Below are 16,361 nucleotides of genomic sequence, written 5' to 3' on the forward strand. Positions count from 1 at the left end.
TGAAGTGGTAAAAAACGATTCAATAGGGTTTAAGGTATAGTATGTGTAGCCAGTGAGTACCCCCATGCTCCCTGACTGCAAGTGTCAAAAATGAAGGAGAAGTTTGAGACACACAGATTGGCATAGCTAACATTCTGAAGTTAAATAAAAATTAATTTGCCAATCACTTACTGCTTTCTAAATCTGAGAGACTCAATACACCTAGTTATATGCAGATCACCCAACAAACTGACCATTCCATTTGTAATGGAAGATCATGTAAGTATAAACTACTAGGTAGAATTAAGTCTTGAAAGAGACTGAATATTTAGTTGTTAGTCATTAAAGTTAGAAGCAGCTAAAATGAGACAAGACTGGAATCGATGTTACAGATCTTGAATCTTTTAACTATCCTTAAGGCAGGGGGTTGTTTTATTTCTTCTATTTTTTATAGGATATAACTGTGTCCAGCTGATGGCTATTATGGAACATGCATACTATGCTAGTTTTGGTTATCAGGTCACAAGCTTCTTCGCAGCATCAAGGTAAGTTTACTTCAGCATCTTCTCTGTTTTTACCTTACTCCCCAGCCATTGAAATCAGTATGCCTGTATGTGTGTGTTTGCAAGTGAGTGTTTAATGGAAAGAGAAAGTAATGGCTTAGGTGTTTACTCTAGCTTCCTCTTAAATCTGAAATCTGTTTGGCATAGTGATCAGCTGGTTTGTGAAACACTTCATAGAGGATACAAATAAAAAGGTTGTAAGTAAGTTCAGCTATCATAGCATATTCGAGCTAATGCAGCTTCGTCAGTCTTAATGGATGGGTTTTGTGTTGTGGAATTCTTGGCGGTAACAAACACGATGTGTAAGTCATTCTTTTATCATAAGCAGAACTGTACACTACTTGTTCATAATAAACTTGATTAAAATCATGGCTCTGTGCATTCTGTAGGAACTTTTCCTACACTTGTAACAGACTGTACTTAGATTTGAGGCCTAGGGTGAGAATAGATGGAAAATTTATTCAGATAATTGTTAAGAAAATTATGATAAACCTGAATGTTGTGGGTTTTTTTTCCCTTGGTGAAGCTCAAATGACAACCAGGCTGAATTTAGATAGACAGCAAGTTTTAACTGGCTTAATTATTTGAAAGAAAGGTGTGTCAGACACAGGAGACAAAAATCTTTATTTAAAAACAAGTTGGAAAATAGTGTAGTATCTAAAACAAATAACTAAGCAGGACAGCAGCAGATGGTGTGTTTTGGGGACTTTAATGAATGTACATTTACTTTTATAGTCATTATGTATTACTTTATTCCAGTAATATAAATGTATTGGCTCTTACAAAGTAAGGAAGTATTCATTATTAAATAGAAGCTTTAAGTTGTATCAGTTACCTTTCATACTGAATTTGATGTCTTAGCAGATTAAAAGAAAAGACTAAAACTTTGAAAAAATTTCTGCAAAAGCTTACATGCATACCTGATGTAATTTTTGTAATTAGTTTTTTGTAATTGTCAGTTTTTAATGAATTAAAGCTATTATTGAAGAGTCTGAGAAAAACCCCTATATACAGCTGGAAACTAGGTGATGAAGAACTGCTGACTTTGATGTAGTTTTCATGAGTAATGTTTTGTCTTGTCAGCTTAAGTTCAGATTGTACCACTCATAACACATTGCAATTTCATGCTGATAGCCGTTACGGAACTCCAGATGACCTGAAAGAAATGATTGATGTTGCTCACTCAATGGGCATCACTGTTCTGCTGGATGTTGTGCACAGCCATGCGTCAAAAAACTCTGAAGATGGTCTCAACAAATTTGATGGTACAGATTCTTGTTTTTTCCATTCCGGTCCTAAAGGAACTCATCAGCTCTGGGACAGCAGGCTCTTTGACTATGCAAAGTAAGTATAAAATGTTACTTCAGGTGTGGTAGTGGTTATTAGTTCTTACCAATTCTATTAAAACTACAGTATTTGCCAAACTGGAAGAGTTATTTGGGTTGTTCAACATCTATGATATGCTGAGTTAAATTCCTTTACTTTGCTAAATCCTTAAAATCTAACACTAAATAATAGTATTTAGGTTTTGTTATCTATACATATTCTATACCATTGTATGTATTATATAATTCTTATTTTTAAATAGATTCAAATATTTTATAGATACATATTTGAACATTTATTATATAGGAATATATTATATTTAATTATGTATTTTACATATTATAAAATGGATTTGGCTTTTCATATTATATTTATGTATAATATATTCCATATATTATATTGAGTATATTTTATTTTAAAATAGAAATAAATAAAAGAATAAAAAAAGCCAAAGAAAACTTGTAAGCTCTGGAAATGTGTTGTTAAACTGTCGGATTGTTGAAATGTAGCAAAAGTTTTTTCCCAGGACAACTAACTCCATTCCAAAGAGCTTCCAGAGGCCAACCTACAGTTAATACAGAGCAGGGGTCACTTTCAGTAGGCAGTGTTAGGGACCCCGTTTGGGTACACTTAATTAACTAGTATAAATATAGTCTGTGTCAAACCATGTGTTAACGCCAGATGATGATTAGCATTTAATATTGTTTACTTTGTATTCTCTGATGCATTGGGGGTGAGGGGATTTATTTCGCATGCTGAATATTTCAGTGGTTTAAATGGAGAAACAGACACAGGCAGGCAGCCAGTATATTTCAGTCTCCTCCTTCCGTTTTTTCCTATGTTTGTTCATCCCTGAACCACCTTGATTCCTCCATTTCGTTGTCGTTGATTCTTCCCCTAAATATCCCACAATAAGTTTCGCACAACCCCACAATCTTCTTATTACATTTCTTAATAAATTCTATACCATATCACTCACCTTTTACTCCTTGATAAATTTTCTTTTCCCCACCCCTTGAAATGCATGACAGTCTTGTTTGCCCTTCTTATCAGTTATGAAGTTCTGGTTTAACCCTTTCAAGATTACACTTGAGTGGTTCCTTTGGTGGCTCATCACTCAGCGACGGTAGAGTTCTGATCTCTTGTTAATCTTTTAGTTGTAAGGTTTTGTGCTGCAGGTTCAATTTATGGTTTTCCCTCTGTTTTTCTCCCTCACTTGCATTGAATTGCCATTAACGGGATATACTTACATTGCAGATGTCCTTAAACCTTGGATCAGAATTACCTATGTTCAGTTAGTTGCCAAAAAAGATTTTTCTTGTACTCATAGGCTATACCCTTGAGGCTGACAGTTTCATAGCTTATGGTGGCTGTAACTGTCTAAGAAGGTCACTATTGCAGAAATAATGTTACATAGCATAGGTCAACTGTTTAATGGAAACTTGCGCATTAACTCACGATTTCAATTAAACGGAGTGACCAGTGTAATAAGAGACTTATGCACTATGTTACTTAACAGGACTAGTTGTTTTTATTTACTTTTTATTTGTGACAATTTAACTGATGAATTGAGGGGGTCTCTTTTAATAGTGATTTTAATTACTATAAAAAATGCTTTTTAATATGTCCAATAAGAATTTCCTTTTTGAGTTGCTTCCTATTAATGTTTACATTCATATTCAAATAAATTCTATTTCAGATAATCTTAAGCTTTAATATCAATACAATGGTATTTCACACTTTATTTCATTTTATGCTTATGCATAATCAACAAGTGTGTAGTACCAATTTCTCTAGTGCAAAAATAAATTGAATGCAATTATGGACCTTTCTCTGTTCCAGAGACAGGTTCTTTCTATTGGGAAAGAAAGTGGTGCTGCTATTGAGTGTTTTGGAAGGATTTGTAAATGAAAGAAGCAGCAAGTTGCTTTCCAGGTAGCACTTGGCAATGTTAACCATTTATTCAGAACTGAAGGACTTCCTACGCAGGTCTCTCCGGTCAGTGATACGTGCCTGTACTTGCTGGGGAGGGACACTACTGCATAATTACTTTTCATCCTGTGTGATTGGAATAGATGCCGGACTGAGTGCTGGAAAGGGGGAGTGGAAAGACCTGTGAGGGGGAGAGAAGAGATTAGGAAGTAGCAGAGACCAGAGAAATTGAATCTATGCTCTACTGATGAGTAAAAGTAATGCTGTGGATGACTGGGGGTCCCTTGTATGGCATTCCCCATCCCCTGCCCTCTAGTGAAATGCAACAACCAATTTGGGTTTCTTTTGTTCAACTTTTAGGGAAATCTCTCCTTCCTTTTCAAGCACAGGAAGCTGTGCAGTGAATTGTTTTTAGTCATTAAGGCTTTCTTTAGTCCTAATATCTGAAACACTAAATATTCTTTGTATTTATAGTCAAATTCTAAGGCTTAAGAGATATAAAAATCATGTTTGTTCACAGCTGCTCAGAAATGATTAAAATTTTTTTTATGTGTACAAGTCCCAAACAAAATTGGGAAAGAATCAGAACTGACATTTTATTGAAAGTGTTGGGGATTTTTTCCATTTAGACTTTTTTATAGACATGCCTGCTAGTTTCCATACCGGTAAATGTGCATCTCTAGTCTGAAAGAGGGGAGTATAAAAATCTGTGAGAGACTAGAGTTGCTTGCAGATATTCGAAGTTTGCCGAAAATAAATGACACCGAACAGTCTATTGAATGTGTACAGAAAAGCTTGCTTTCTGAGACAAATCTCTTCAGCTAGTACAGCCTTCTTTCCTGTACAGCGCTGTACTAAATCCCTTTCCTTCTGTAGTGGCAAGAACTGTTAAATCTACAGGTACTTAAACAGCAAATGCAAGAATGCTCAATGTACTTAGGAATTGAGAGAAACTAATTCTCTGCCATAAAAGTGATTAAGAAACAAATGATTTATTAGCTCATCTGTCTACATTTTCTTCAAAAGCCAAGATGTAAATAAGTTTGTCTCACAGCATTTGTGAGATTCTTCAGTTATCTGGGAAGGGGACTGTGAATACTTGCTGTAACAGGTGGTAAAAGATCTACATCCATGCAAAAAAAGGACTATATCCGTGGTGTATTTTCAATACTATATTTTTAGTAATGTTCATGTAAGTAGAGAGTAGCTCCAAGAAAAGCAGCAGTGAAACTGTTCAAAGGACAACCTGGATGTTGTATCTCACACCATAGTGCAACTTAAGAAGATGAAGGCATGTTTTGTATTGTGGATTTTGGGACAACTCAATGAGCATTATATAATAAATATAATAAAAAAATTATTTTTATAATAAATAATAAAAATATTTTTAATCTATGTTTATACAACAAACACCATCTTAAAAATTATGCTGTACAATGTGTTGTCACAGGAGAATAAAACCTCAATTTCAGTAAAACGAGAATTTGGAGGTAAAATAACTAGATAAGTAAAAGAATACTATCTGCTTAACTTTTTAAAGGAAAAGTATTATAAATTCTGCTTTTAAAAAGCAAAAAAAATAGATTTGGAAATAAACTTCCTCTTTCATAACTTTGGCACATTTTTCGTTTTTCTAAAATCTGGAACTGGGCAGTTTTTTCCTCAAACATGTTAATTAGGTGAATTTTCCTTTCCTTCAACTCCACCCCCTCCTGGTAGTACCCATGTCCGTGTCTGTTCCCACCAGCCCCTTCAGCGGCCAACCCAAAACCAGAACTACAAAGCTTGAGTGAGCATTCCAGTTTATTTTAATAATACTTTTTTAAAACCAACTTTTATAACCTTTGTCTTGGTTCCTATTGAAGATGTGGCTTTCTACCCCGAATTCATGAAAGTGCAATGCTGTAAGGTAAAAGGGATGCCACAAACTCTGGATCTGTAGTCTAGCTGGCACTGGTTAATTTTGTGGCAAATTAAATGCCTTGTCTGTATTGTGATCCTGGTTAAGATAGCTCATGTGAAATACATGTATATATCCTTCCATCTTAAGTAAAGATTCTGCTTTTAATTAATTTAGCACAAGCTAAGTATAACAATTTTTCCTTCCTAAAATCATATTCAAAGATTATTCAGCTGCCGAGTTCATTAGAAATGATGCTGTAGACCCTGGAGACCAGGTGGGATCACAACTGGAGTGATTGATTTTGTTTTGATTTCAATTCTTTTCTCCACATAGCAAATGTGTCTAAAATACTAATCAGGCAAAACAATTTAAAAAGAATAGAGAACAAAATATTACCTTGCAAAGATAAAGTGTGTTGTTTTTTTTTTTCCAAGCACTACATAATTAAAATGTGTAAATGATACTGCATTTCTAGACTTATTGAGATCTGAGAGTATTATTTTGATTTTTAAAGCCTCTTAAAAAAAAAATCTGTTTTCCTCTATTCTCATTAGGTTTTGCTGGATTCTACACTTTCTTAATTGAATTCTAAGGCACAACAGGTATACTGATTTATTTCTTTGAGCCTTTAGGAATAGAAGTAGAAGTAAAACTCGGCAGAAATCATGTGATGCCCAAAGTTTTTTATTTGTTTTTTTTTGTTGTTGTTGTTGTTTTTTTTAATACTGTGACCCTTTTCACTTGAGCACTTAGCCAGAATTTTAAGTTTTTGCTCAATCTAGGAGAAGAATTTGTTACAAAAGTCAGAGGTTGAATTACATTCTGGTTTTAGTTAGAGTCCTGCTTCCTTGAATGCAGCAGTACGATCAGCAAGAAATGATATTAGTTACAAGGTTCTGGGGCGAGCAGACATCCCTGGCATCTCTTTTGAGGCTTTTTGAGTCCTTACTTTCAGTGCTTTTTTAGACTGGATTTTATTTGTCCATCCTTTGGTTCTACTGTGAAGACACCAAATCATAACTAGTGGAAATCTTTTGGCCTGTCCACCTACATGTTTTGTCTTGTTTGTATTTGCTGGTGATATTCTCTGTTTTGGGAATTAAGGCTTCTAAGTGCTGCAGAGAAAACGAAATTTACTTAAGCCGATGAAAAGAAGATATATTTCTCCCATTATTTAGTCTTTTCTTCCTCCTTAGTTTTATGAAGTCCCAAGTGATGTCCATGCCAAATGTGCTTTGAAATGATACAGGTAGTATTCAGAGTATAAATGCTGTGTCCCACAAGCCACAATTTACATCAGGGCAACAGATGACATGCTGCTCCCCTGCCACCTAACCAGATGTTCTCTCCACCTCAGTGTTCTGAACTGTTGGTGGAGCAGCTGATCATAGCTCAGTATGCTACCCTTTTTTCATTTTTTTTCTTGAAGTAGGTTATAAACTACTACGGTTCAGAAGCTGCTTTTAGCTCTGCTGTTAGTGCAGCAGAAATAGGGCAGCTGTCAGATGCCAAAGCATGTGTTTTAATTCTGGTTTAGATGGCCTGTCCTCTAGCTTGCCCCTCCAGAGTGGTGTGGGTCACTGAAGCTTCTCTTCCCTGTCCTGTGGTCCAGCCTTATGCATGTAGCTCGGATGCTCACTTGCATCTAAAATGGCACAGTACACCTATGTTTGGATGCTGAGACAATGGCCTTTTCGGCCACCTGGTGTTTAAATCCTGCATAAACTTCATGCTGTATTTTACGGGGAAAAAAAGTCCACTGATGTCAATAGATAGTATTTAGGATCAGTTCAGGATCTGACTCCGTAAAGGCATGTTGATCTTCTAAGATCTTCAGCAGCCTCTGTTAAGGTCAGTATTTAATTTTTCCTTAAACAGCTGTTCTTTATCTGAAAATGTTTTCCTTTCTTCTGATTGCTGACTTTCCCAATCTTTAGCTGCCGCTTGTGTAATATCATTATTAGGTGGAATGAATTGGGAAATGTGTTTTGGTTAGTAGGAGTACCTGTCTGGGCTCACATTTCTCCTACCATAGATGTCCAGAGAAATGTTGTGGGCTTAAGTAGCCTACGCTTCAGTGTTGAGCTCTTCTAAAAATCTGTGGAAGTGAAAAACTTGTTGCCTTATGTGGGAGCATCGCCATGGTTTGTAACAGTCAGTTGTCAGGAAGAAATGGATATGCTGCTACTTTATCACACTTGCATGTTTAGCATTTTAAATTTATATAATTTGATGCATTATGGATTACTGCAGTATTAAAGATTATGGTTCCTTGCCTAATGCACTTAAGGAAAGTTGGCACATCATCGGGAGTTACAAAATGCAGATAATGTGGTATATGTGTTTTTACTGTCCATCTTGGGGTTGCTCTGTTCAGGTGTCTTTTACAGAGTGCAAAGAGGGTATACTTGACTGCAAAATGTTGCTTATTAGTTAATATACATAAAGGAGACAAGGTAGGGTTTAAAAACTGCTAGTATACTCAGTGCCCAATAAGACACCTGAAGAGTCCCTGCTGGCCAGGTAGGCATTGGTCAGGTGGGAGAAAGGAGGCTGCCACTACTTGTAACAGACCCTTGATGGTGCTGGGTTATCCTCTTCAGACTCCATATGATTTTCTTTTTCAGTTTTGCACCTTGCTGTGTTCTTCCTTTTGAATCTTTGAGGCTATTAACAAACCTGTCTTTCTCTAACTTTACTTTTCTTACCTTGTGTAACTCTAATGTAATGACTTCTTCGCAGCTTTCTCTCAACCAAGCAATTTCCTTAGAAGTTTAAGCTATACAGGTTTTGGGACACTGTTGATCCCATGGGAGGGGAGAGGGAAGGGTGGCAGTGGAAAATTACTGAAGAATTAAAGTATTGTATACAGAAGAGTTGACTTCCCAGAGTGTAGGTATAGTTTCTGAAGTGTTCTGTTCTGCAGCTTCTGAGGATTTAGTCAGGTACAGGTGACATTCTTCCAGGTGCATTTATGCAGTCGTAATGACATCCACTGTCAGGTCATGTTTGTCACAAACGTATTCATTGGGGAGATACCTTAGCCATAATTTCAGCTAGATTAGAGGCAATGCAGTGATAGTTGCCAACGAGCTAGATTCTCAGTCATTTGATCTTTTTTTTGGTATATTGCTGATTCTGGGGCAATTATAGTAGGAACAGGGATATAAGTTGTGTTTCATAATGCAAAACCTTTAGCTATGCTGATTTTAATTCGTTTCCTGCCAGTCTTCCTTCGCTAAATTAATTTTTGAAAGCTCTGTATTTAGAGATCCCCATAATATGCATCGGAATTGGATTTGGCTGGCAAAGATTGTTTTTTAATGACTGTTTTAAGAAAACACTGCTTGTTATGTAATATGAGGCTTATTTTTTTTTCCTCCACAGCTCATAAATGTAATTATTTTGATTACAGATTGACTTTAAAGAATGGGCCTGCATATGTCCTTAGCAGTGTGCTTCTAGCAGACCAGACTTTGAGGGTGACTGTAAAAGCACGAAAGTATTTTATAAAACTTAATCCTTAAAGATTAAGACCTTCCATGTCTGAAAATGTTTGTTTGTATTTTCTCCTTCTCTTCTTTTTAGTAATAATTGTGAATGTTAACAAGCTAATATTCAAGTATGGGGACATAGCAGTTAATAAATTGCCTTACTTAAGGGAATGAGTACTCGAAGCATTAACAGAAGGGATGATGTATTGGAACTTACTGTGATATAATCGGAAAGATTAAAATAATAGTGGAAAAAAGTTCCAGCCGTGAGCATATGATTTATAGTATATACAGTCTAGACCTGCTATAGAATTGCTGTAGTTTTTGAATTAAACTTTCATCTAAGCTTAATTGTTTTACTGCACTGTACTTAGGTTGATATAACAGACTGGGAGGCTTTCAATCCACAGATGTTCTGAAACTCAGAGCTTCCTGTAAGAATGTGTAACTTTCTCTGAAGTGTCCAGTTTCCCATATTAACCTCCAACCTGGCAATCAGAGCTTTGTGTGTACATTCTAAAGTGTAGCTGCAGAAAGTAATATAGTAACAAAGCAATACATAGATACTTGAAGAAAAGGCACACTGAAGAATCGCAGACAATTGTTCTAAATTTTGTCAGGTGGCATATTTTGAAATACAGAGGTCACCACTTGTACCCAATTAAATTCAATCATATCTTGAATAGACACAGTCACTCTTGCTTGAAGTTGATTATGGTATTTCAATAAAGATCTAAAATTAGGCAAGATTCAACACATTGCAGAGAATCATTCCTCATCAGTCTAAATACAATAATGATCTTCCATTTAGTAATCCACACAGAAATGGACAACTTTCACAGAATCCTATGTGATTACTGCAGCAGGTGATATGAGCAGTATCTGTTGTGAATAGAAGATTGTACTGGGGGGTGAAGAATGTATACATTTGAGATGAGGGAGAGGTTTTAAGGAAAATCTGCAAATGAAGTGGGGAATGTTCACTTTCTTCAGGGTTTCAGCCAAAGAAGTTCTGTGTTGGAGGAAAATTAGGCATGGTACCACTCATGGCAGGGAAAGAAGATGGGGTCATAAAAACAACTGTCATTTTTTTCTGATTCTAGTGTGGGTATGTGTTGTATAATGTACGAATCCACTTGAAATCCATTTTTGGAAAGCTCACTGAAGAGGGAGAAAGAAAATTTGTAACGGGACAAAACAATTAACCATATCTACAAAGCAGAAAACAACTATCAAAACATTGTATGCTTTTCCAAAAGTCAGTAGTGTATTTATGGCCAACAGATCAGAAGTGATATGTGAATAGTAATATTGATCTGTTATGTTACTTTCAGTTTTGAAAGGATGCCATGTTATCTTGAGGAATGCCATTTCATGGACTAGCATAAAGACTAAATTCCTGTCTCTAGAAGTTGATTCTAACTGAAGATGGAGGTCAATGCATCCCAACAGAGCTGGCCAGTCTGCTGCTTCAGGTGGTACCTGTCTCTGTCCTACCAAATTGATTCCTAGCTGTAGCCACTGGCTGAGATTTCAGTTTTGGATGGGACTATGTTGGTGATTCTATGCTAAAATTTAGGGAAGATTTTTATGGACTCACGCAGCTGATATGGATGTTCTCTTTAGGGTTATTTAAATGCCAAAATTACTTTGATTTTGGAACTAACGTGTTATTGAGATAAATTTTATTAGAGTTCATACTTGGAAAATTATTGGTGAAATTGTAATGAAGATACAGAAACAGATTCTGTAGTGATAGCATTATAGTAGTAATGGGTGGACTGGAAGTACCTTTTGCTGATTTTTCTTCTAGGTTCTGTTCTGGCTCATACAGTTACAGGACAAGTCTGAAGAACTTAAATAGTGTATCATGTCAAATATGTCTTAGTGAATAAAGAAAATCTTGTATGAAAAGCTTTATCCCTGGGAACAGAGCATATTTTTCTAAACCAGGTTTGGAAGAACAGTCCAACTTTTTTTAAAAAAGCATATTACACTAAATATGCTTGGCTATTTTTTCTATGCATTTGTTTGGGGCAGATCCTTGGAAAAAGGTAGCTTTATAGACTTCTCCATAATTTGCCATGAGAATTGCAATCAAACATCTGATTGTCCTGGTTCCTCACTGTATCTCTTCTTTGATAAAGAGGCTAACTCTTTACCCATATTTTTATGTATCTTTATTATAATTCCTTGTAATCTCGTAAAAATTGGTATAAAGTTATTTAGAAACAAATTCATAGCCATAAAGATGATCATTATTAGTTTGGATAGAAAAGTTTTTGACACAAAAGTTTGTTCTAAGTTATTCTACTCAGATTAACTTAATGAGTTTAGTTGGGAGTGACGGAAGTAAGTGTACAAGTGTTGTGGTTTAACCCCAGCTGGTAACTAAGCACCATGCAGCTGCTTGCTCACTTGCCCCCATGGTGGGATGGGAGAAAGAATCAGAAGAGTAAAAGTGAGAAAACTCATGGTGGGATGGGAGAAAGAATGAGAAGAGTAAAAGTGAGAAAACTCATGGGTTGACATAAAGACAGTTTAATAGGGAAGGCAAACGCTGTGTACTAAAGCAAAGCAAAACAAAGAATTCATTCATTGCGGCTGTGTACTCAAGCAAAGCAAAACAAAGAATTCATTCATTGCTTCCCATTGGCAGGCAGGTGTTCGGCCATGTCCAGGAAAGAGCTTTATATCACAGAATCATCAAGGTTGGAAGAGACTTCTAAGATCATAAAGTCCAACTGTCAATGCAACTAAAACAGGTCCCGAAGTGCCACATCCACACTTTTTTTGCATATCTCCAGTGATGGTGACTCCTCCACCTCCCTGGGCAACCTGTTCCAATGCTTGATCGCTCTCTCCATGAAGAAACTTTTCCTAATACCTAATCTAAACCTCCCCTGGCACAACTTGAGGCCATTTCCTCTTGTCCTATCGCTAGTTACTTGGGAGAAGAGACCAACACCCTCGTTGCCACAACCCCCTTTCAGGTAGTTGTGGAGTCTCTTCTCCAGACTGAACAACCCCAGTTCCCTCAGCTGCTCCTCATAAGACTTGTGCTCCAGACCCCTCATCAGTTCTGTTGCCCTTCCCTGGACATGCTCCAGCACCTCAGCATCCTTCTTGTAGTGAGGGGCCCAAAACTGAACATGGTATATGCTGAGGTCAGTTGGGGTCAGCTGTCCCAGCTGTGTCCCCTCCCAACTTCTTGTGCACCCTCAGTCTACTCACTGGTGGGATGGTGTGAGAAGGAGAAAAAGCCTTGATGCTGTGTAAGCACTGCTCATCAGTAACTAAAACATCCCCGTGTTATCAACACAAATCCAAAACACAGCCCCATACTAGCTACTGTGAAGAAAATTAACTGTATCCCAGCCAAACCCAGCAGAATAAGTAATTTTCTGCAGACCTTACTCCTCTTGATTTCTTCAATCTAATTATTGTGCAGTAAATCCTGTCAAATGCAGCTATAAGGATAGACAAACACGAGAATGAAAAAGCACATCTGTATAATAAGTCACTGCTATGTGCTCTAGTAATTTATTTCTGTAGAAGACATCTCAGTCTGTTTGAACAAAGAGCTGAGAATGAAGTTCTCTGGCGAATTACTAAGTAAAAGTGTGGGGGTTTTGCATATGTGTTTAGTCATTGCACTATGGCTATTTAAGTGAGCGTATATATCAAAGGGCTTCACAATGAAAAGGAGAGTGTTCTTTGCTCTCTTTATTCTTATTCTGTCTTTATTCTCTTTAAGACATGTAAAGAAAGTAATGACTGTTGTAATTTTCCCAATTAAATAAACACATTAGATCACATCTTGGCTGGAAGGATTTATGCAAACACCATAGAATTTGTCACTTCATGATGTGGAGTGAAGCCATATTCCTTTCACCCTATCAAAATGAGCATCCAGTCCAGCTACGCCCTAGGGCTTATATTTGTAACCCACAAAAGCTTCGGCAACTGGTGGTATGTGCTGTTTTCCTTAGTGCTTTACAGTGATCAGCTTTTTTCCCCTTGCTGTTTAGTAACATTTTATTAACACTGTAGCACACCTTGATTAGGGCATGAGATTTTTAGAACAGCATTTAGCACAGGCTTGTTATTCTTAGTATACTTAAGTTTTCTGCAACAGTTTTCTAATAGAGTAAGTAAAAGAAATTGGTGTCTTTTCAGGACAGAATCCATTCATTATTAAACCACAACTGGTAGTAAAATTATCCCTATGAGCACTATTCAATTGAGATATTAGTTTTGGTCAGTGTTACATTTCCATCCCCTGACCTTTTACAAGCGGGTGGAGGCAGTGCTAAATTCCCCCTTGCCTTCTTTCCCCTCCCTTCTCCCCTTCTCCCACATTGGGGGGGGTGGGGGGGGGGGAAACACATTTAAGTTTGTTTCATTTATTATACCACATAGGTCAGAATGGTAAATAGTTAGAATAAATAATAACAAATAGAATAGTTCACACAAATGAAATTTTTACATATACTCCATTCCTTCATGTGCCAAGGTTGTGTAAAAGAATGACCTTTTGAGGTTCTAAAAATAGTCACAGCTATAAGCCAAAACCATTTCTTATTCTGAATTCTGTAATTTAGAATTGATGGGTTTCTTTTCTTAATTTATTTAATTTGAAATGGATTAAGCTTAGACATTCAGAAACAAGTACCTAAGTTAGTGTTTACGTTAAGGAAATAAATAGCATAAGTTTTCAAATTGCTAGGCATACAGTTGGTCCTATGAACAACAAGTATAAGTGAAATTCCTTTTTTGTTGTTGAAATTTAGCTCTTGGCATTAGATTCCCTAGATACTTTCTATGTTCAAAGAATTGGTGAATCTGAGTAATCAAGAAGTCAGCCAAACACTGGAGAAAAACAAAACAATCCCAAAAGATTTCCACTGCTTTTTCTCCCCATCTTCTGGTTTGAGTGTTTAGTGTTTATTACTACAGATTTTTAGGCTTTTTTTACCACCCTGTAATCTGAAATTCTGGGGTTTTTTTTCCTTCAAAATGGAAATCAATATTTAAATCAAAGCCCTAAGTAGTAGTTGGAGGCTTATATCCATTCTGGGGTTGATGTTTAAACCCCAAAGATTATTTATGAAGTGAATTATTTTTGGAGAAGAAGAGTCATCTACAAAACAGTAAAATTTACATTATCAATGTTTTTAAGCTTCCTTTGCCCCCATCTTCTTGGATAAGGGCATTGGAAAAGATGAAAATCTACTTTGGCTATGTTATAAGATGTTCCGAGGTAATTATTTTGTCATTGGGTTAAGTGGGGAGGAAACAAAGTCTATCAGGAAATGGATAAATGGAAAGAACTTTAAGCTGTATGTTCTTTCTAATGCTTATCCAACATCAGTTAACAAAGCTAGTGACTTACAGAAAGTAGTGTGAAATAGCATTGTTATAAGCTGATTAATTGTGTATGGGAAAGAATGAATGTTCTGTAGGCTGCATCTACAGTTGCTCTCAGGGGAGCACCATCATCATCCAAATTTGGCAGAACAAAAAAGAGATTTGGTTGGAAAGAATCTTCAAGTCCAATCATATACTGGGCCATATCAAAAGAATGTGGCCAGCAGACTGAAAGAAGTGATTCCCCCCACCTACTCCACTCTGGTGAGACCCCAGCTGGAGTAATGCATCCATTTCTGGGGTCCCCAGCACAAGACAGATATGACCTGTCAGAGTGGGTCCAGAGGAAGGCCACAACAATGATCAGAGGGATGGAACACCTATCCTGTGAAGAAAAGCTAAGAGAGTTAGGGTTGTTTATCCTGGAGAAGAGAAGGCTCTAGGGAGACCTTATTGTGGCCTCTCAATGCTTAAAGGGGGCTTATAAGCAAGAAAGGTAGAGACTTTTTACCAAGGCCTGTGGTGACAGGACAAGGGGCAATGGTTTTAAACTGAAAGAGGATAGATCTAGATTGGGCATAAAGGAGAAGCTTTTTGCAGTGACTCTGGTGAGACAGCAGCACAGGTTGCCTTGAAGTTTGCAGATGCCTCATCACTGGATGTGTTCAAGGTCGAGTGGCATGGGGCTTTGAGCAACCTGATCTAGTGAAAGATGTTCCTTCCTGAGGCAAGGGAGTAGAAGGGACCTTTTAAGGTCATCTAGTCCAACCCAAACAATTTTGTGATTCTGTGATAAATATACAAGTTCTAGTGCACTAATCAGAGATCTTTCAGCAATATAAGTTGATTTTAATACTATCAAAAGGTATTGATGCCTTGTCTTGAGAGTTTCCACTTCTGTCTTGACTTGAAAATGGAAATAGAGCACTTAAAGATTCTGGGGTGTGGAGGAGTGTTTTGTTTTTAAACAGTTTTCCAAATAAGCTGTAGACAGTAATGTATGTTTTCTTTTAATTTATGTCTAATATAAGGACACTGATTATTCTAACTGAATATTTTCAAGATACTCTCTGAGGTTTCCATTGTCACAATTTAATTTCAGTGGATTAGTGGGAGTACAACTGAGTATGTTTTGGCACAGTCTCTTTCCCACATGTTTTTGATGGAACTTACAAATTTTGTGGCTATAGAAAGATAGTGGGTATGTTAAAACATATGTTCGGTTTGCAAAAGGTTTCAAATTAGGTGCTTAATTCTTTAAAAATAGTCATAGATAAAACAAAGCATAGCTGTGAATCAATACAGAAATTACATTTTAGCTTTTTTTTGCCAGAGACAATTCAAATAATAATCTTGCTACATATTATATGCTAAACAGTTACTTTAACAATCTATTATAAATGTGCTTATTGTTCTTGTATTAATCTTCATAAAGTGCAAATTATATAGCCGAAACGATAGTATCTACTAAGAAACTGAGAGGAAAAAACAAGTGTCTTCAAAAATAAACCTGTTTTTCAGTTCTCTTACACGAAAAAGTATTTATGAAACATACAGAAAGCATTACATTTGCAAGTTCTTAATTCTAATGGCACAGCATAAGATGAGCTAATATCTTTAATTACATTGCTGAAGAATATAACTTCAAAAATTGCAGCAAATTGAGAAATACTGCACTGTGCTTAAGAATTAATTCCCATTTAATATGAACCTTAATAGGGTTCATATTAAATCGGATCTGTGCTGTTTTGTGCAAATGCAACAGCTTTGCATTTTGTGCTTGCTGAAAGATAA

The 16,361-nt window shown here is 36.5% G+C and overlaps 1 protein-coding gene across 1 annotated transcript in view; it reads left to right on the forward strand.

The window, feature by feature from the left end:
* GBE1 (glucan (1,4-alpha-), branching enzyme 1) overlaps positions 1-16,361 on the forward strand; it is a gene marked incomplete at both ends in the record, with an annotated part of 42,589 nt that overhangs the window by 4,713 nt on the left and 21,515 nt on the right. The window contains 2 exons of the mRNA XM_010281786.1: positions 434-524; positions 1,677-1,886. Of these exons, the coding sequence (XP_010280088.1) occupies positions 434-524; positions 1,677-1,886 (301 nt within the window). The remainder of the gene's footprint in view (positions 1-433; positions 525-1,676; positions 1,887-16,361) is intronic.

This window comes from Phaethon lepturus, unplaced genomic scaffold (assembly GCF_000687285.1).
Source record: "Phaethon lepturus isolate BGI_N335 unplaced genomic scaffold, ASM68728v1 scaffold1472, whole genome shotgun sequence".
Taxonomy (NCBI): domain Eukaryota; kingdom Metazoa; phylum Chordata; class Aves; order Phaethontiformes; family Phaethontidae; genus Phaethon; species Phaethon lepturus.